Genomic DNA, 20492 nt, shown 5'->3' with positions numbered 1-20492 from the left:
GCTAAGGGGGCACCTCAGTTGGGTTGGGCTTTCTACAGGTGAGAGCGAGAGTAGGATTGATGACAGCAGGTGTGGCTGTGCATGGCTACAGACTGCACCGGCATGGGTGTGCACTGGGACTGTGGAGCATCAGGTTGGCCTTAAGTCTAGCCCCTACTGGAACTTGTGAGAGACAATTTGGATGTAGAAAAGTCAGACCAGGTCTTGACTCCTGCTGAACTATGTGAAAGCTGTGTCTGGGCACATACCAGGTAGCGCTGGGCTACAACCAACAACAAGAACCAGAATGGTTGTGGCCAGCTCAGCAAGGTCACTATTCTCATCAGGACAGGAGGTGGACAAAGTCATCCTGGGCCAATGACCCAATGGTGTGCGTGAGAGCTGCCACTGGGAGGAGACTCGATAGAGGAACTTGGGAAACGCCTTCATTAGGTTGCAGATCCTGCAGGAGAATGCAAGAAGCAAGGCAGGGAGCAGCCCAGACCATGCCAGGTTACAGTACTCGCCCGGATACATTTGGGTCAGGTCTGGGGACAGACCAGTTTGGGCCAGCACATAACACCTAGTGGCAGATCTGAGAACCAGGGCAAGGGGGCAGGAGGAGCCAGATCAGGCTGCAACACCAGCCAGCTCACATTAGGACTGGGACAGCAATCAGGTTGGGCTGGAAAAGGCTGCAGCACCCACCAACAGGAGCTGGAACAGGAAGCAAACTAGACTGGGTCAGGTGGCACAATAAGACTGCAAAAGCTCAGGTGAGGCCAGTCATGCCAGCCTGGGCCAAGCATGGGTCAGGTATGTGAATCCCAGGGACAGGGGATCTGACAGGGGTTGGGTAGATTGGTTCAGGCCACGTGGCCCACAAGTGTGGTAGGGGATGTGTTCCCGAGCTCCGGGGACAGGAGAACTGGTAGGGTGTGAGTTACCTGACCCAGATTCTGTGGCCTGTCTGAAGGGTGGGTGTTGGTTTCATGAATCCCTGGGTGGGGAATCTGGTGGGGCTTGGGTTGCCTGGCCTGGGTCCCAGAGCCCACATACTAGGTGGGTGTCGTGTTCATGAGTCCCAGGGGTGGGGGATTCGGTGATGCTTAGGACACCTGGCCCAGCTACTTGGACTCACCAGCAAGAACATGTCCTATTTAATGAAAAAGGTGGAGCAGTGGACAAAGGCCATGTTGTAAAAGGAGAATAAGGCAACACATTTGTTGCTGTAGCAGAAAAACAGAATCAACTGGACAACAACCCCAAACAAATGATGACAGCAAAAAATTATGGTGAATGGAGCCAATGGACATTGGGAGGGTGACACCATCCTTGGATCAGTGAAATCTGCAGCATTTCAGAACTATCCAAACCACTTGGACAGAACCCTTGGAAAATGTACACATTGAGAGTCTGAGCTGATATGAGGTGGTGGTTCCTCATCCCTGGGTACTGGGATGTGTGGAAAGTCGTGAGTGGTATTCCCTTTGTTGCTCATCATACCCCAGAAACAAGAAGAAATAGCAAAGTTAAAAGCAATGAATTCACCCAATTTCCCCCAAACCTTGATCCTTCCTAATCTGATCAACCATGTAATCATTATTTTTTTAAAAAATGATAAATAAATGAATTTTTAAAAATGTGATAGACATAAATAAAACTAGAGTTTTGAAAACAAACAAAAAAGATTTCTTAATCAAAATAAAACTTTACTCAGTGTAAAATATTTTGTGGGACATTGAATTATATATGGAGTTAACATTCTGTCCAACGGTGACAGCAAGTCCCTGGACTTTGGCTTAGCATATTTTACTATGAAACTAGATGCACAATGGGTTTTAGTCATCAGGCATGGTTTGAGACTATGGTCACTAATCATTATCAAAATTTCAGCCAATCATGGTACTGTTCTTCAGTTCTCCATTTGACGTATTCTACTGCCCTTGTTCAACGTGGTTTAATGGGCACAGTTTGGTGCAGGAGGACACAGGGCACTGTGAGGACTAATGTGCCAGGTAACTTTGGGTAGCATACTTCAGTAAACCTTAGGCTCTTCACCTGTAAAATGGGGGAAAATAGAATTTAGGATTAAATGAGGTAGCATTTATAAAGTACCTTGCAAGTGCAAGGTGCACAGGAAGTAGGTGCTGTTATTCCTGCTATTATCCTATTTCTCTGGTTTGACTAATGATGACAGATAAGGTCAGGACATGGAAGGAGAGGAACAGATAGGTTTAGATGATAAAATTTGGGGCCAGTGTGGTGGGTACACCCAGTGCCTACAATGTTGGTGAAGACAATCAGAAATTACAATCAGGTAGGCAGGTGGAGAGGACAGAACGCCTCCGGTAATGTGGAAAATTTCCTTAATGTAATTGGCAAGCCAGCCTGAGCTAGGAAGCAAGGTTTGTAATGAAGTAGACATAAAGAATTTCATGGCTTACTTGGAGGAAAGCAGACTCTGGACATCAGGCCAGGTGGCCAGTGTCCTTCCCACAGACCCCAACATAGAACTTTGCCTTAATTCTGTGTAACATGTTTGAATTTTTACACATACAGACTCCCAGTAGAAGAAAGCAGTGGAAATCTTTTTCTCCTCCCAGCTCTATTCGTGGGAATTTCTTATTTTCCTTAATAATTTTCTTCTGGCTAAAGTCATCCTCTTGTGTGTTCTACTAGACACTTCATCGCAGCTAGAGCAAGTTCCCACGGTTCATCTCAGCTATTACACCAGCACCCTCCTAGGAACACAGGCTCGAGTCCCGGCTGCCCCGCTTCTGATCCAGCTCTCTGCTAACATTCCTGGGAGCGATGCAGATGATGGCTTCTGTGTTTATTTCTCTGCCATCCATGTGGGATACCTGGATGGTATTACAGACTCTTGGCTTTGACTGGGCCCTGGTCTGGTTATGGCAGCCATCAAGGACTTAACCAGAGGATGAAATATCTCTGTCACTTCTCCTCTACTACAATACTCTGCCTTTCAAATAAACAAGTGCACTTGACCGGAATTTGTCTTATTTAGGATCTTCAAGCATTGCAAGCTGGCTCTGGGTTTGCATCCTTTGTATCAGATGCTGATGTTCATGAGGCTGTTTTCTTCTTGTCATTCAACACTCAGACTCAATGTTGTCTTATCAGAAAACAGAGCCTCCCAGTCACTTTGTATTGTCTCATCCATTTCTGAAAGTTTGATCCTTTGTTTCTTTCACTCCACTTCAATCTCTCTCCAGGCACCTAGGACAGTGTCTTATAGCTTCCAAATACACATTAAATATTTTCTCAAAGAATAAATACATGTTTCCAATCATCAGAGCTTAAATCTTAGTCTATTTTGAGATTTATTCTCCTTCATTTCTTCTAACTCATTGTTCTATTTTAGTATTAATTGTCCCATTGATTTGGAAAATAAGATCTTGTAGCTGCATTCTACTTCTGCCTTTATATTATTTGTTTCTTTTATTGGTGTGGGTCATTTCCTTATATTTATTTACTCAGGGCAGAGCACACTGGAATCCTTACAGCTCATATCCTATTCTTTGTCTTGAGTTCCTCCTGTGTTCTGTTGGATACCAGTTGATTAATTTCTCAATATAGCATCTAGAGCTTTCAGCGCTCAGTGGATTGCGAATGAAGATTTTTTTTTTTTTTTTTACTTAGATCGTTTTTGTATCCTTTACTTTTCGGGTCATGATTCCTCTACCTCTTGTTACCTCTGCATTGATGGCAGTGACACATTGCAGAGGACAAACCAATCCTGTCTTATGGGAAGGAAGTGAGATGAGTATGCCTTGCAAGGACAGGTGGACAATTTGTCCTGAATGGTCACAGGTTAAGCAGAGTCAAAAGGGAGCACTGACTGAGCAAGGGAGAGAACAAATAAGGTAAGGTTTTGTGTGAAGGGGAACAAGTTCTTTCATATAACTCACTGAAAAGGGGAGAGAAAAATGAGAGAGAAAAAACCATGGTCAAAACAATAGGGTCATCCACTTCCTGCAGAAAAACTGGCTCTACTTTCTGCTGACAAAGTGAATGAAACTGGCCATCTCGCCTTGTGTGGGGGCATAAGCAAGCGTTAAATGTCTGCATGATGCATGGACTCAGGAATGGAAAATGATATCCTATCTAATTAATCGTCAGAAAGCGAAAGTAACTATGTTTTTCTACAAACATAGAAATTAGACTTTGTCAAGTAATTCTGCAGTTTACAACAGAAAGTGTTAGAATATGAAACTGCAAAATGACTAAGACTACAGCCATCTGTCGACTTCCTGTAGGAACATACTTTTTGATAACCACTCCCTACCTGCTATAGCCCCAATAGCCTTTATTAAATGTGTATTTCACCTCACAACACTGTAATTTGCTTTAATTCTATTGAGTATGAAAAAAAGAAAAAAAGAAGTATCTTAGGGATGTTTTTCCTCATTTCTTTGACAATAGCATGATGCTAGAACATTAAGAATTTCTGAGTAGACTGTGCCATCAGATTTGGGGACAGTCAGGACTCAGAAGATGGTTCAACGGACAAACACAAAGATCTACGGAAGTGTTAAGAGTGAAAGAGATTTACACTTCAACTTCATTTGAAGAAAACATCAATGTTCATGACAACATTCAAGCTCACTACAAGAGTTTTAAAATTACGTGAGACTTATTTTCCCCAGAAATGAGCAATATTATTTTCCCTGCAGTGACCCTGGGTGTCCTTTATCTTCAAAGAGTCATGTCATGAACTACTTAATGCAGTTGTAAAACTAAATGTGCTATACAGTACTACTGGGACTGATGGTGACAGCCAGGGAAGTAGACAGACAGAAAAATAAATGTGCAGATAACTTTGAAAAAAAAAATTGGTCTTATTATCTGACACCAAGGAAAAATTAGCCAGAGATTCTTATTTAGGGTCAAAATCAGCCTCTCGATCACAAGCTCTTTCCTTTCTTTTATGGAAAAGGAATGCTAAAGAAGAAAGGAAAGGCTAGCCTTTAGCTCACACAAGAAGGAAGAGAAACCATCGTACTGAAAGGTTATTAAAATACCAGTTCTTATTATAGCATTCAAAGAAACAGACCAAACAGAAATGCTAAACAGAAATAGGTTTGGAGTGTTATAGATTTGAATGGGAATCACCCTTCCCCTAAAATTCTGGGGACTATTTGGTTTCTGAAATTAGTAAGGTCATCTAGAGAAGCTTCATCTATAGCCTGTGGCTACTCTGATGTACTACTGTTCGGGGTAAATTGCACATTACTTTGTAACATAAGTTATCCAAAAACCTTTAATCTTAGTAGGCAGACTTTTATTTTCTAGTGGATATTTGGCGGGGTGGGGTGGAGGGGAGACTAAGCTATGCCAGACATCTAAACATATGACAGTACTTTTAAAAAGTTTACTTTGGTACAAGCAGTTCTTGAAATCCATGTATATATGGGATATTCAAAAGCCTCAGGAACAAGATGGATTTAAAATATTTACATCTTTTTGTGGAAGTTTAAAGTACCTTCACAAATAACTATGTGCAAGGTGTTTGTGTGTGTAACATTTCTGGATATAAGGGACAACAGATTTCTTGTTTCATTCTTCCTTCTGCCACACCTTGCCTAAAATAGGCAAGCACCTACCTTCAGTCCTCACTCCTTGCTCATTTAGAGTTTATGTATATTTTCCCTTGATCACATCTTGTTTCAACGCCTTCTAAAGTCAAGTCAGTAGTCTTTTTCCCTATCCCCACTTCTCTTTCTCTCTCTCTCTCTCTCTCTCTCTCTCTCTCTCTAGCATACAACTGGTGTATCATGGTTTCTAAGGCTTGTTGACTCTTCTAGGACCACTTTTCTGAGTATGGACTCCAAGCTGTAACATGTCAACAGTTTCTTTAACATTTTCTACCCTTGCGCTATGGTCTGTGAACCTTTTTTGTTGCTCAACGCTTTCCTGACAATTCAAGGTCAAGGAAGCCAGGTAGTTCTATTGTTCTTCAAACAGGACCTCCTAGCAACTCAGTCATAGACTTGGAATATGTTTATGAGTATCAACAGGTTACTCAACAGTGTCCCATGGTACCACTAACTCACATTTTCTGCTATCCTGAAGGTAGGAATGAGCACACAAGCCAGACAAGCCAGAATAAGTCCAAAATAATAATAATAGTAACAATATAATTAATCCCTTAGCTACAATGAAGAAGTTAATGGGAGGAATAAAGAAATAGAAAGGATGTATGTAAATATAGATAAAATTGGAGAGTTAAAATGATTTTTGATGGTACTGTCCCTTTATCAAGATTTATTATTTCTTTGGCATTCCAGAATCTTTCAGGAAATGTGTTATGTATATTCTTTCATGCATGTGTTTTTCTTATTTAATGAGGTTTCTTTGGTACCCACTGCTCATGATAGTATTACAATCCCAGATAATACTGTTTTCTTCATACCTACATCAGTTGAGAATCTCTCACAGATGTCACCTTTTCTTTACTGCCTTAACTCCGCTGGTGCCAGGGCACAGGGGTTCATCCACAGGAGAGCTAGCTGGGGAATGTGCATGCTTGGTTACACAAGCTCCTCACTGCACACACTTCCAAAGAAGTCAAGATGTTTTGCTGATCATAGGAAAATAAAAACTTATAAATAAATTCAGGGAAGAAATGTCCCAAGGAATTGCTTTTGAAATACTTTTCCCCACAGTAAGGGAAGTCATTTTAGAAGAGCTTTTGATTTAGTAGGTCTGGGGTGAAGACCAAGAATTTGCTTTTCTAACAAGTGATTTCGATGCTAAGGCTGCCAGTTCAAGGACTGCATTGTGAGGAACACTGCTTATTTCAATGCTCATGTCAAGAGTTCTTGGAGAAAACGCACAGTATGAGTCTGTACGTAGCTCACACTCACCAGGACCAGTGACCAATTTTGCATTTGTCTTCCATAAGCACGGAGGAGAAAAAAGAAATCATAAAATGATGCTGCAAGCACTCAATTAGGGGAGCAGATAGTAGCCAAGGACAATGGCAAGACAAGCACTTGGAACATTTTTTTACTCTCCATGGAGGATGAGACATAATTTGATTTTTTTGTTTGTTTGTTTCAAAGGGTAAAGCAAGAGTTCTCAATCCTCATAGCGATTCCAACTTACCTGGGATGTCCCCAGTTTCAGATTTAGTAGATTTTTGGGTAGACTTCAAGAATATACATGTTCAGCATTTTGGATAGAAGTGGATTTTCCAAAGATGACACTTCTAAGTAACACTTATACGAATCATGCAGGCAAGTGGAGACTTAATCTCACATGGGGGCAGAAATAACAATGCTACCAAGTATTTTCTTTTAAGAACTACACATAGGGGGCCAGCATTGCGGTGTGGCAGGTTAAGCCATTGCCTGCAGCCCCAGTAGCCCACATGAGTGTCAGTCCAAGTCCTGGCTGCCCCATTTTCAACATAGCTCCCTAATAAAGCATCTGGGAAAGCAACAGAGCATGTTCCAAGTACTTGAGCCCCTGCACCACTGACATGGAAGAAGCTCCTGCACCCTAACTTTGGCCTGGCCCAGTCTGGGCCATCACAACCATATGGGAAACGAACCAGCAGGTGGAAGACCTCGGTCTCCCTGTCTCTGCATATGTGTGTTTCTGAAACTGTAATAAGCGAGTTTATGTAATTTACTTTTAAAAGAGCCAGGGGAGGAAATAGAATGGAGACTGGCAATGAAGACAGGAGGCAATGAAATCTAAATGAGCCAATCAGTTAAGGAGTGACATGCTTTTTATTTGCGTGCTCAAGACTAGATACAGCAAGGAAGCCGTCCGGGTGATGGAACCTCTTGTACTTGCAAATAAGCAGCCAGCGGAGAAGAGCTTTGCTTCCAAAAACCGCTTATGAAAAGACAAAAAGTAGTAGTGGATGGCAGAAGGGGACAGAAGGGAAAATGGAAAAGTTACAGCCAGAGCGGGAGTGAAGGCCACTTCATGGTAAGGACCTATTGCTAATAAAGAGGATTCCATTGGCCACAAGGGATGGCTTTCTGCAGCTGTAGCCAATGCAGACCCAAGAACAAAACTACCCTCTACTCACTGCACTCTTTAAAAAGAACGAGAACTCCACATGTGTGTTCTCTATGGACGTAGGCACAAATGTGTGTCTCAGAGACAGAAGACAAATAATACCATTGTACTGGTGACACCTGTGTGGAGGGTGGGGGTATTAGTATTCCGATAAGGCATTAGTATGTCTAGGGGCCAATCTCTCCAAATATGCTCACTTAAATTACTAAAAGGGATAAAGATGGAAACCCTTGAAAGATCATCCCTCAGAAGGAAAAATGTAAAAGAAATAGTATTGATAAATTCATTGTAGCTTCTCCTGTCTCCAGAGCAATGCGGCACAATCTTTTTTTTTTTTTTTATCTTGGTGTTTACATACATAGATGGGTACACAAAATTTGTTTTTTCAGCTACTTTATTATGTCATTTAGAGCTCCCTGATTGCAATGCTCATTTGCTTCCAAATCTTTATTTTAGTTGCTTCTATTCATGACACGTCTTCATTTTTTCCCCTTCCTTACTGTACTCTAGCATTAGCATCCTAAGAATTTTCATGAGTATTGTTGAGTTCACTAATGTTTTCTATCTCTGCATTCAAACATGACCTTCTCTGTACTCCCCTATTCTCCTAAATCCAAGTACAAAACATTTGTGTACAGGAGGTTCCCAATGAATTGTGTTCAGTTATTTAATGAAGAAAATATAGGTTGAATCTTCCAGTAACGGAAACTTCTAGCTTCCTTTCCAGCATCTGTTGAGTTCCCACCCTCTCCCATCCTTAACTTGGGATGCTTGGATGGGGTTGACTTTAACCCTAGCTCCACATATGGGATTTGACTGTCCATACCAGTCAGTGGAATCCTGCCCCCTCTGCAGGATTGGCACTGGAAGACCTGTGCTGGCCCTTTCGACTGTTGCCATTCACCAACACACTCAGTTCCCCAGGGATCACATACATTTTCAGGCATATGTGCTTAGAATGAAGCCCTGCTTAGAATGAAGCCCAGGACTGGCTGTTTGGTTGAGAGAAGTTTGCTGTCTCTATAGAGCATAGGAATGCACATGTGATGATTGGAACTTTTGCAATTTGTTTGCCAATGTGGGGATGCCAGCTTGAGGGAAAAACCAAACCCCATTGGGCAGAGCATCACTCATACGGGATCTGAAATCTGATCAAACCTAGCTGAAGGCACAGACATCATTGGAGGGTACATGTGAGCCAATATATTCCCTTTATGCTTTAAACCAGGAAACAAGATTTTTTTCTATTACTAAAATGCTTCTCTGTTACTTGTTGAGTTCTCCTTGTTTTTAAATCTTTGGGACATGATATATCATCACTCTTGTTGTAACTTAATTCTTTTACGAAAATAGTAGCACTATTGGGTAGCATTTACTACCCTGTAAGATCATTATATATAGTTTTGTTACTTATGCTGTTGTAATGAAAGCCATCTTTACAAGTGGTAAAATAATAAATCTAACAACTGCTTCCATGCCAGTTCTGCACATAGCTGGTACAGGCAAAGACTTCTCGTTGGATCATAGATCAGCTGTTTCCTGGGTACTTCAATCTGTTCTGATTGTGGACTGAATTTTAGCTCCCTGGGGAGCACTCCTCCGTGGTTCTGGCACCGAGGAACATACCTTTCCGGTGAAACTGAAGAGACCCCAGCAGACAGATGGACTTGAGCATCTCTGTGGTGTACATTTCCAAGCAGCACTGGAGCTGGATGTAGAGTCGACAGATCTCGGGGTGGATCTCACCGTCTTCCGGGCTGAAACAGAATAAAAGGATGTTCTGATTCTGCTCACTGGTTCACTCAAGATTTCACGTATCACCCCTTTGTCATAGCAGCAAGAGGGGAACAAACTCAACAGAGTTCTTCAAACCTTGAATCCCTGCCTCCGAGCCACTGTGCAGGGTGACAGCTCTTACATAAGTGTCTTTCTGACTGTTTTCTTTCTCCAGCAGTAGGCTTCTGCAGGCAGTTAAAAATCAAAAACTCAAAGTAATTGAACATATCAGACATTTTCAGTGTAGCCGTTGAAACAAATTTCCAAAATATATTTAAACTATAAAAATCTCCTAGGCTGCAAAAAGATGAAAACATACTTATTTTTAGAGAAACTAACCAAGAGTGATTCAATTGCCGGTTGTAAGATAGCCCTTTAATATTGGGATCCTAGCATAATATGATTAGAGAGACAATTTTCAAATTATTTATATCAAGATTTTTTTTGTCTTGGTCTAGAGAATATTCCTTTATTGTTTGCTATGACTAATTGATGAAAGGTGAAATGCTTTTTAATGAAAACATAAAAATTTTATGAAAAAAAGAGGTAATAAAATTGTGTGTGTGACAATCTAAAGTTAAATGAACATTGAATTTGCGCTGCAAAATTCTTTCTAATGTCTTTGAGTCTGCCTATCATACCTGATAAAACATGCCTAAATGTGAAAAATGAGAAAATGTTGAGGGATTGTTCTTGCTTTTTCATCCACAGAAAGATTGTCTATACAATAATACTCTTTATATGCAATTGAAATAGTGTGTGACAAATACAGCAACCCAAATGAAAGAGAAAAAGTTTACAGAGAGACTAGAAAGGAAAGAAATCTAAAGATGAACACTGGCCAATGTCCTAAAGTGTTATCTCTATTTATATCTCCAATCATTAAACACACAGTAGAATCTGATTAAATAATAGAGCATTTGGACTTGATTCTATTGTAAAATGGGTCAGTGGAAAATATCAGGGACAATTATCAGGAAAAAAAAATGGTGAGTTAAGTTTTAAGAATTCTATATATGTACACAGTGCTTTCCAATGCTAATTAGTTTTCATTTTCTGTACTGATTTAGTAGATGAGCCAGAGTTTATCTAACCATAGGGCTTATGTAACTCAGGAAGATGCAACATTCTTCGCTTCAGTATCAGAGACGCTTGCACAGTCATCCCATGACTTTCCAGCAAAGTGCCTCAAAAATTTGCAGGCGAGATTTCGGCTTTATCTGTAATTGAAAAGACTACAATGCTTTCCGTTTGGATCTCATGGGTCCAGCCTTAGGCCAACTATGGGAGCAAAGGTGTCTTTAGTGAAGATCCCAGGATGTCCTTCAGCGCTTTCTCCCACAGGTGCCTTCCAGTGCCCAGGTGGTCAGGGTTGTTACCCGCGCCTGCCATGGTTTAAATGTAATTTGGCTGCGCCCTGCGCAGTGGCTCAAGTGGCTAATCCTCCCCTTGCAAATGCTGGGAGTCCATATGGACAGTGGTTCATGGACCAGCTGTTTCATTTCCCATCCAGCTCTCTGCTTATGGCATGGGAAAGCAGTACAGTCATTTGGGGATTGAACCAGCAGATGGAAAATCTTGCTTTCTGTTGCTCCTTCTCTGTAAATCTTTCTTTCCAATAAAAGTCAATAAATCCTTATATATAAAAAAGTGATTTGGTTTCTCAATTTATGCAGCACTTTGAAGCCAGGGTCGCAGGTTGGCAGTGCTGCTAGGATAGAAAGTCCCTCTCATTTGTGGTGTTTAGGATGTGGGCCTGAAGTCACTGGGGGCACACCCTTGCAAGATGGCTGTCCTTGGACTGGTGACCATAAGAGCTGAGTGGGACCTAGCTTTTTTCTTGTGTTCTCATCTTCCTCTCTGAACTCTGCCATTTTACAGTTGTCTGGGTCTCACCTGTGAAGTTTCCAAATTTGCTGAGCAAATAAAAACATTTCCCTGTAAGTAGCTTGGCGTAGTTATTGCTTATTATTGTCAGAGTGACCATAAGCTAATACACCCCTCCCCTCCGCACCGCATACCCTCCCTCTCATTATTTCATGTCATCTGCATCCCTGAGATGACATCAAGTGTGTCCTAGTCCCTATCGGTCCTGCTAGATTCTCAACAGATAATAATGGGAATTAGCAGTATGAATAATAAAAGGTAATCCAGGTATATGGTGTATTGAACTTTGCTTTTTAAAAAAAGGTTTATTTATTTTTATTGGAAAGGCAGATATACAGAGAAGAGGAGAGACAGAGAGGAAGATCTTCTATCTGTTGATTCACTCCTCAAGTGAGCGCAACAGCTGGAGCTGAGTCAATCCAAAGTCAGGAGCCAGGAGCCTCCTCTGGGTTTCCATGAGGGTGCAGGGTCCCAAAACTTTAGACTGTCCTCGACTGCTTTCCCAGACCACAAGCAGGGAGCTGGGAGGGAAGCAGGGCCACTGGGATTAGAACCGGCATCCATATGGCATCCTGGCACGTTCAAGCTGAGGACTTTAGCTGCCGTGCCGTGCCGAGCCTTGAACTTTGCTTTTTAATTTGAAAGCTTGAAGGTAGCATTTTGTTTCAAAGATGCGCTAGAGGGAAAATATCTTAAGGCAGGCAGGTTTTTTTCTGTGCTTCTCATCATTCCAACTGAGGTTGCCTATTTTTATTTATGTATAATATTGGCCTTGGTGGGTCACAAGCAAATTAAAACTACGTAACAAATCTGTTACATGTATTATACATTTTCTGAGTGGGATAATTAGCCAGTACCATGTCGTTCCAAGCCATGGAGTATTCTTATTTTAAGATTACGAAATATGTGCTTGGTGGCTTGGTTTCAAAACTGTGCAAACTCCATATATAGTTGCTATTTTATGTAATTCAAACAAATGACAACCATATGAACATATCTTAAGCTATGTTAAGCCCCGGTATATTTTGTTAATTATCTTACAGTACTGAAGAATGCAATATATTAAATGCTTGTAAAAAAAAGAGAACAGATTAAATGACCGATTTATAGTATTTTTGTGGGTGACATCTCCTTAATGCCTCTGGAACACCTTGAGACTCTGGAAATTGTGGAATCAATTGCATCTTCATCAATGTTGTGGGAGGAAACTAAGTAGAGGCCACGAGAAACACAACTCCTTACAAAAATGAATGCAACAGGTTCATTTTCTGCTTTAAAAACTCATTTTTACAGTATGTTATCCTTTAGTGCCTTGGGAAATTAAAATATGCAGAAAGCAAGGAACTAAAAAGCTACAGTGTCTTGCGGTAGTGTCTCCTGCAGGTGACAGCCACCTCAGGGTTCATGCAATTTGTTTCTCTCACTTTGGAGCTGTAGATGCTACCAGCTCCTTGCAGTTCACCGACAGACAAGTATGCAGGTGGGTTGTATGTCTGACATTGTAAGCAAGGGACTGAAATACCTTTCCTGAGGAACAAAGTCCATTTATATTATTTTTAATAGACAAGAGACAGAATATGGAGAAGGGGGGGGGGTGGGAAAGCCAAGAAAACAGCAACTGAAGTGCCTGAGACATCTTTGAGCTAAAGTATTGGAGCTAAGGAAACTGCACCTTTATAATAAAATTAGAACTCTGGACTTCCTCCAGGAGCTGAAATCAACTTAACCTGGGAGTAACTTTACCACATATTACTTATGCTTATAGTCTACAATGATTCACCCTTATTTGTCAAAGTTCAGATCGCTGGAATTTGCCCTGGAGGTGATATTCATTTAATTTAGCCAAAGAAATATATATATATATTTTTGCAGTCCGTGGTTAGGTAGTGATTATTTTTCTCTGTTGAGCATAAAGTTTAATTATTTTAATTAATTTTAGAAGTTTTAGTATTACCTTACAAACCTTAAAAATTAATTGCAAAAAGTTTCAGTGATTTGGAGTTCAAGTTGAATCCCAAAACACTCAAAGTAAGCACGATGTGCTCTTCATTTACTACTTTTGGATGAGAATCTTGGTTTAATGATTTAAGCAAATAGTGTAAGAATCCACGACTGCTATCACAACAGGGCATGAATATAAGTGTTGGCTGAGTCACCTCTTGATAAAGGAGACCCTATAGTGACTCTTCCTGCTTTGTAATTCAAACTGCAATATGAACACCTGTCAGAATCAACAACAAAAAAAGACAGATAATATCAGGTGTTGGTGATGGGAAGCAACAAAAATGCATTGTTGGCGGGCGCTAAAATAACACGATTCTCTCAGAAAAAAAATTGGCAAATTGCCTATAAAACTCAACATATATACTTATCCCATGACCTAGCAATTCCATTTCTAGGTATTTGCCTAGAATATTTTCACCACAAAATATCTTCATGAAAAACCGGACACAGCCGAGGTATTTGTCAAGAGAAAAAGAAATTATCATAGTCTTACAATAGAATCATGCTTCAATTAAAAGAAGAGAGCTCCTTTTATCAAGACAACGTGAATGAAGCACAAAAGCGTTATCTTGAATGAGAAAATCCTTACACAAAACGTACATGCTGTATGACACAATTATCATGAGCTTTTCCAACAGAGGACACCATTTGATAGTGAAATACTTTTTAAAACACAAGTGGGAAATATAATCAGACATAAATGACAAAACCTCGCTAGTTGATATTCTTCATGGCTGAGGAGTTACATCTCCCCATATATAGCACACATTGAACCAAACCACTGGCAAACTTTAGCGCCGAGAAGGTCAGGTTCAGGAACTGGGACACTGGGGGCTGAGGTCACAAAATGTATTCACTCTGCATTTACTGGCTGTGGCTGAGGCTGCCGGACTTGGGTGGCCTCTGCAGCTGTTACTAGTATTTTAAAAGGCAATAAAAACGTTGGATGTTTGATAGTGTGTTCCTAGCATAACAATTTATGTAGCAAGACGTAGTGAAAAGAGTGTAAGTTCTGAAATTAGCAAAGTGAGATTTGTATGTTGGCTTTGTCACACCGCAGGAAAACACTTGAACTTCTATGAGACCCAGTTTCCTCAGCTGTGATACTGGGGTCATAACCACACTTGGTTTCAGATACAACAGGATCATATATGAGAAAAAAAACACAAAAATTTAAAAAGCGAAAGAGTCTAACAAAATGACTACGGATAATCCCTTTAGTACAAGAAAACTTGGCTTATTTGGCCTAATGCTTCCTTACTCTCTTCCATTACCCACTCTCTGCTATGCTGCAGCCGTCTTTATTTGTTTGCAGGTCCCAAGCACGTAATCTGCTACAACATACCATCAGGCTGCGAAAAGGAGTGACCATGTTGGTGATCAGTCCGCATGTCTTAAGTTTTAGGAATGACAATAAACACGTGGGCTTTGTCAGCTAGCCGAGAAGGAAGCCAGCCAGAATGCCTCTCACAGAACTCCTCTCCACGTGTGTCTCTTCCAAGTCAGTTCTGTTGTTGGCTACTGAACCAAAAGGCAAAGAAAGACTTGGGAAGCCAAGAGAGATACAGAAACGGGATGGCGTTTTTTGTTCTGTTCTTTGGGGCAAGCAGGTATGGAGGAAAGCAATGAAGTCAGTCACTCCAGGACAGTGATTCCCGGGACAGCTCTTCAACTGTTTCTCCAAGGGATCGCCTTTCCCAGGGTTCAGCTCAGTTCAGCCCTCGTGTTTCCAGTGAAGGGTGCGTTGGGGACAGGGCAGGTACACCTGTTTGTGTGTGTGTGACTCAGTTAATTACTGGAGATTTGATATTCTTAATGGGAATCACAAGCCTAAGTTCATGAACACAGAACAGATGCCAGGCACCTCCTAAACAATGATACCCCCTGATGCCAAGCACAGAGCTGGCATGAAGAGGAAAACCTAGCTAACTCAGAAAACAGAATCAAGACCTTTGGTCCTCTCCGAATCCCTACCCATGTAACAGTTGAGTGTTCTTAACGTCTCCATTTTTGCTCCCATAATCTTCCTCCATTGAGTTTTTATGAAACATAGGATTTAGGGGGAAGCCTCCCAGATTTTCTTCGCAGAGACACTAAGCACGCCTGGTTCCCACAGGAGCCTCTGAAGACATGCTTGCAGTAATTGCTCTTACTTCACAGTGGTGCCAATACATGGGAACAGATGGCTGACTCTGCGACTTCCTCCTCGCTGAACAGGAGTCAGGACCAGACTCTGCCCTGGAGCCCTTTCGGTTCAGTCAGAAATGAAACTTGACTCTGAAGAGCAAAATAAACGAACCCTGAAGTGCAAGAACTATCTTTTGGTGGTTACTTTGAGTACTTTCTGTAAAGCAATAGGGTTCTGAGGGCAGGTGCCTCTGATGACCTCTTGGGCCACATTCCAATCTGATTATCTTTAGCAGCGACCTTTGCCGATCCCTGGTGACCTGAGAGATCTGAAAAGTAAGGGGGGGGCCTTGACAAGCACCTTAGTTCACTGATTTTTGCTTTATATCAAAAGTAAAAACTATACTTACACACTTTAAACAATCAGTGGCTGTGAGTTTCCTGATTTTTTGATTCTATAATAAGACTGAAATTATTACTATTGAATTGCGAGTCATTTTTCATTTATCTTAATGCAATACGGAAGGGAGTTGGGAAGGAGTGGAGGGTTTGTGGCCATCCCATGGGGGCTTCTGGGCATTGCTTAGGGCCTCACAGGCCAAAGAAATTAATAGGGTGCATTGTGACTTTTCAATTCTTCCTCATGCCTGCAACACACGCTTATTAGCCAGGACAAGACCATGCATTTAAAAGGTGACATTTCCTCGGTCTTCATAATGTCTTTTTTGATATTGTGTTATCACGGACTCATACAGGCAGCGGGAACCCAAATACGTGGGCCATCTTCTGCTGTATTCCTTGGCACGCCAGCGGGGAGCAGGAGGTGATTTAGCATCACAGCAGGCTTAGCCCTCTAGGCCACAACACTGGCCCCTCCACATTGTCATTTTCAGAATACTTTTGCATCTCATGTTAAACTTTTCAGACTCTGATGTTTATTTTCGTCTCCCTCTCCTCCCAATATGAATGATCCTCAAAGATCAATTATTATTCAATTTTCATGCATTAAATTGGAAAGAATTTGCTAATTAATTTTCATTGCATCTAAAGCATGCTGCTAACTCTTGCTTCGATACCCTGAAATGTTAGGGTCTTATACATAAAGTCACTGGTTTATCTAAATAGTGTGCTTAGGCTGTGTTCCTAATTATGAATTAAGAATAACACATATTTATGTTAACAAAGTTAACTGGGGAAGGTGCTCAAGTCACCTATGACCTGGTGATTACGTTGTCCATGACTCGCATGAGAATGTGTGGGTTCTATGCTTAACTCCAGCTTCCTGCCAATGCAGACCTCTGGAAGGCAACAGTGATGGCTCAAATAGTTGAGTTTCTCTATTGACTTGGGAGACCTAGTGGAGTTTCTGGTTTTAGGCCTTGGCCAGGCCCAGTCCCAGCCTTTGTAGCCATTTGGGGAGGCAACCAATAGATCCTTTTCTCTGTCTCTTAAATAAACGCAATAAAAAAAATCCTATAGACTTTCATCAGAAGTATCAGAAACAATGACACAGCTTTAAAATAACCTGAGGTAAGTGGAGTGATCAAATTTATTACATTCAATTAATTCAAGAGTTTTCTTTGATGATCTGTTCACTTGAAAAGCAGAGACAGAAAGGGAGAGAGAATTTTCCAAAAGCTGTTTCGCTCTCCAAATTTTTGTAATGTCCAGGGCTGGGCTGGACCAAAGCCAAGTGCCAGGAACTTCTTTGTGGGTACAAGGACCTAAGCACTTGGGTTATCTGCTGCTGCTCTTCCAGGAGATGGATAAGAAGTGGAGCAGCTGGGACTGAAACCAGCACCCATACGGGATGCTGCTGTCGAAGGAGGCGGCTTTACTCCTAATGCCACAATGCTGGCCCTGAAGAGAGAATTGTTTCTTTATCTCACATAAATCTAACAGCCCAAAATATTGATCAATACTTTAATATTTAATGACAGTTTCTAAGTTATATAGTTATAGAACGATTATTGAATTCATAATGGTTACCAGTACAAATGACTTTCTTCTACATGCGAGAGATGATGCTCTGAGGGGTAACAAAAGGGGTGGAAAAGTCACAAAGTGACATTTATTTATCCAATTAACAGCTCACAGCAAATACATACAGTTTCCATGTGCACACTTCCCTGCTGCTTGCTAATTCTCTGGCTCAGGTGTTCACTTGCATGACAACTAGAGAAGAGTTAGAGCTTTTTTTGTTTTGTTTTAGCATTCTGCAGCCTGCTTCTCCAGCTCCAGACTCCTACCCAACCCTAGGGGTTCTTTAAATATGACATGAAATAAAGATTCTGTGGTGTTATTGTGTCTTTCTATTTGGCATGCAATGATAATTTTCTTTTGCATAACTGTCAAGAAATGACATTTCATGGAAATGTGCATTTCCAGGCAGATGTAAGAGCTATTTGCTACAAAAAGGCAAATGCTGTATGCAAACAAAAGAGCCCATTATCTATATAGATGGAGAAATATCATCCTCTACCGTGAGTTTCCTCACTGGACTATCAACCCCTTGAAACCAGAAAGTGTGTCTTATAAACATCTACGACCCCCAGTATGCAGGCGACTGCTCGACACATGATGGGTCCTTGGTGAAACCAGTGAGGAGGCAGACAGCTCGGCCACAACACCGAATCTGTGATCAGAACCACTTCGCCATCAGAGATTGGTTTCCTGAGTTTCTTTTCTGGCAGCCCCTTAGGCCACACTCCAGTACAAAGTGATTTTCTGTGTTAACAGACATTATTATGAGGATAAAACAGAAAGATTACACTCATGCCAAAAAGTAAGCACTGGAAACATTTTGGCATATTTCCTTCCAGACAAAAAAAGATAATTATATACATGTAATTTAGAAAATTTCATGGGAATATATATTATGAAAAAATTATGCATGGATTTCAAAAAAATTTTTACATCAAAGAAACTGAGCTTTTTTAAAGAAAATTTATTATTATTATCATTTTACGATACAGTTCCATAGGCTTCTGCTATTTCCCTTATCCCAGCCCCAATTTCCGCCCCCCCACTTAGTTCCTCTATATTATTACTAAAGTATAGTTCTTCATACACAGTCATATGTCGGTATTTGTGGGCTTGGACAATGGCAGAGAGTCCAGCATCCTGTTGTCAAGATATAGGAAAAAGCTTCCAGCTTTTTGTTTGCTTCCCCCTGATGACAGGAAATATCTTCCAAATTCTGAGATTCTTTCTTCTGCTTGCCTCATTCTGTTGTGGAGACTCTACTGTACTTTTTATTTGCTCTACTGTGTTTTTAATTTCTGATGTATCAGCTTTGATTTGCCTTATTGCTTCTATGGCTTGTGTAAAATATTCCTTAAATTCTTTGAACTCTTGTAAGTGCTTCTCATTGTTGATCAGAAGCTTTAAAATAAGTTTTCTAAATTCTGTGTCCCCCATTTTCTCAATGTCTTCCTCAGTTAACGCTGAGGTTGGCATAGGGTTTTGCTCCTTTGCAGGGGAGTTTTCGGTAATATTCATTGTGCCTTTGTCTCTTCTTTTGTTCTTGGTCATTGTACTTCTGGTTAGCAGAATCTTCTCCTTGGGGCAGGTTTCTAAGCTGTGTCACCCACGGGTCTACAGTTTGATTTTACTTATTGCAGTTGGTACACAGCTCTTTGCTTGCAGCCAATTATGCCACTCCCTCCAGCGAGTTCCAGGTCTGGGTTCTTATGCTAGATTTTAAACAAAGAACTCTGCAGCCCCAGCCCATGGCTCAACAATCTCCATGTCCTGGGATACCGTGCTGAGGCTGCATCGTTGTCTGTACAAATTTACTCCCACCTCCAGTTGGAGCAGGTCCCAGATTAGGGAGACACTAGGTGTCCTAGGTTGTTGGTGGTGCTGATTTTGTTGGAACCTGTTAGACGTTAGGTCTGGGTGCCACACGGACCTATTTTGACCAGTACGATGCCACAGTCGGTATTATTTTCCTGCAGGACAAGTGCAATCCACGCAACTCAGTGAGTTCTCGCAAGCTCAGCACATGCGCATTACACTGTTGCCCCTGCAGTCCTAAAGCTTTTGCCACAGTGTACAAAATGGCGCCTGATGTACCACTGCTACAGTTCTTGATCTGCTGGCCATCAGGTCTGAGGTCTACCGAGATCTGTCTTGGGTGGAACCTGTAGAATGCCACGTTGATGCAGTTCACTGAGTCAGAAATGAGCTCACTCCCAGCTTAGCATATGCTCTGTCCTTTCCCTTGCCTTTGCCTTCTTATGCAAAATGGTGCCCAGTTCAGCTCTAGGGGACTGACTGGGCTGTGAAATCCACCCTGTTCTCACACTGTCCGTCTGAGATCTGCTGCTCTGTCTCTGCTCCTGGTCAAATCAAACAGACCAGCAGGATGGACAGTGTTTTTGCCTGGGTTTACCTCCCAAGCTCCCAGTCAAAGTCCCTTCCCACCTGGTTGCTGGTGGAGTTCCAACTGCTGGTGGAGTTCAGATCGCCATTAGCTGAATGCCTCTGGAGTATCAGTCACTGCAACACCACACCATTGTGTCTGCTGCTTTCCTGCGTCTGTCAGTCTCTAGGTACCCCTCTGTTATTCTGTCCTCTCCTATTTCCTGGAATGTGTCCTCTCTGCTTCATCCTGATTAAATGTTTCTCTGTCCATTGAAACGTGTCCTTACCCTATT

The 20492-nt window shown here is 41.5% G+C and overlaps 1 protein-coding gene across 2 annotated transcripts in view; it reads right to left on the bottom strand.

The window, feature by feature from the left end:
- The window catches only part of LOC121154675 (regulator of G protein signaling 7 binding protein), a 104520-nt gene that overhangs the window by 20544 nt on the left and 63484 nt on the right, over positions 1-20492 (bottom strand). The window contains exon 3 of one of the 2 annotated variants that reach the window (XM_040977703.1): positions 9664-9794. In XM_040977703.1, the coding sequence (XP_040833637.1) occupies positions 9664-9794 (131 nt within the window). Of the gene's footprint in view, positions 1-9663; positions 9795-20492 lie in introns of those variants that run through there. The other variant, XM_040977704.1, reaches the window with a different exon arrangement.

Source organism: Ochotona curzoniae, unplaced genomic scaffold (assembly GCF_017591425.1).
Source record: "Ochotona curzoniae isolate NIBS_2020 unplaced genomic scaffold, NIBS_Ocur_1.0 contig_2754, whole genome shotgun sequence".
NCBI classification, from domain to species: Eukaryota; Metazoa; Chordata; class Mammalia; order Lagomorpha; family Ochotonidae; genus Ochotona; species Ochotona curzoniae.
Note: the sequence above shows the minus strand (reverse complement) of the source record. Positions and strands in the feature narration are given on the sequence as shown.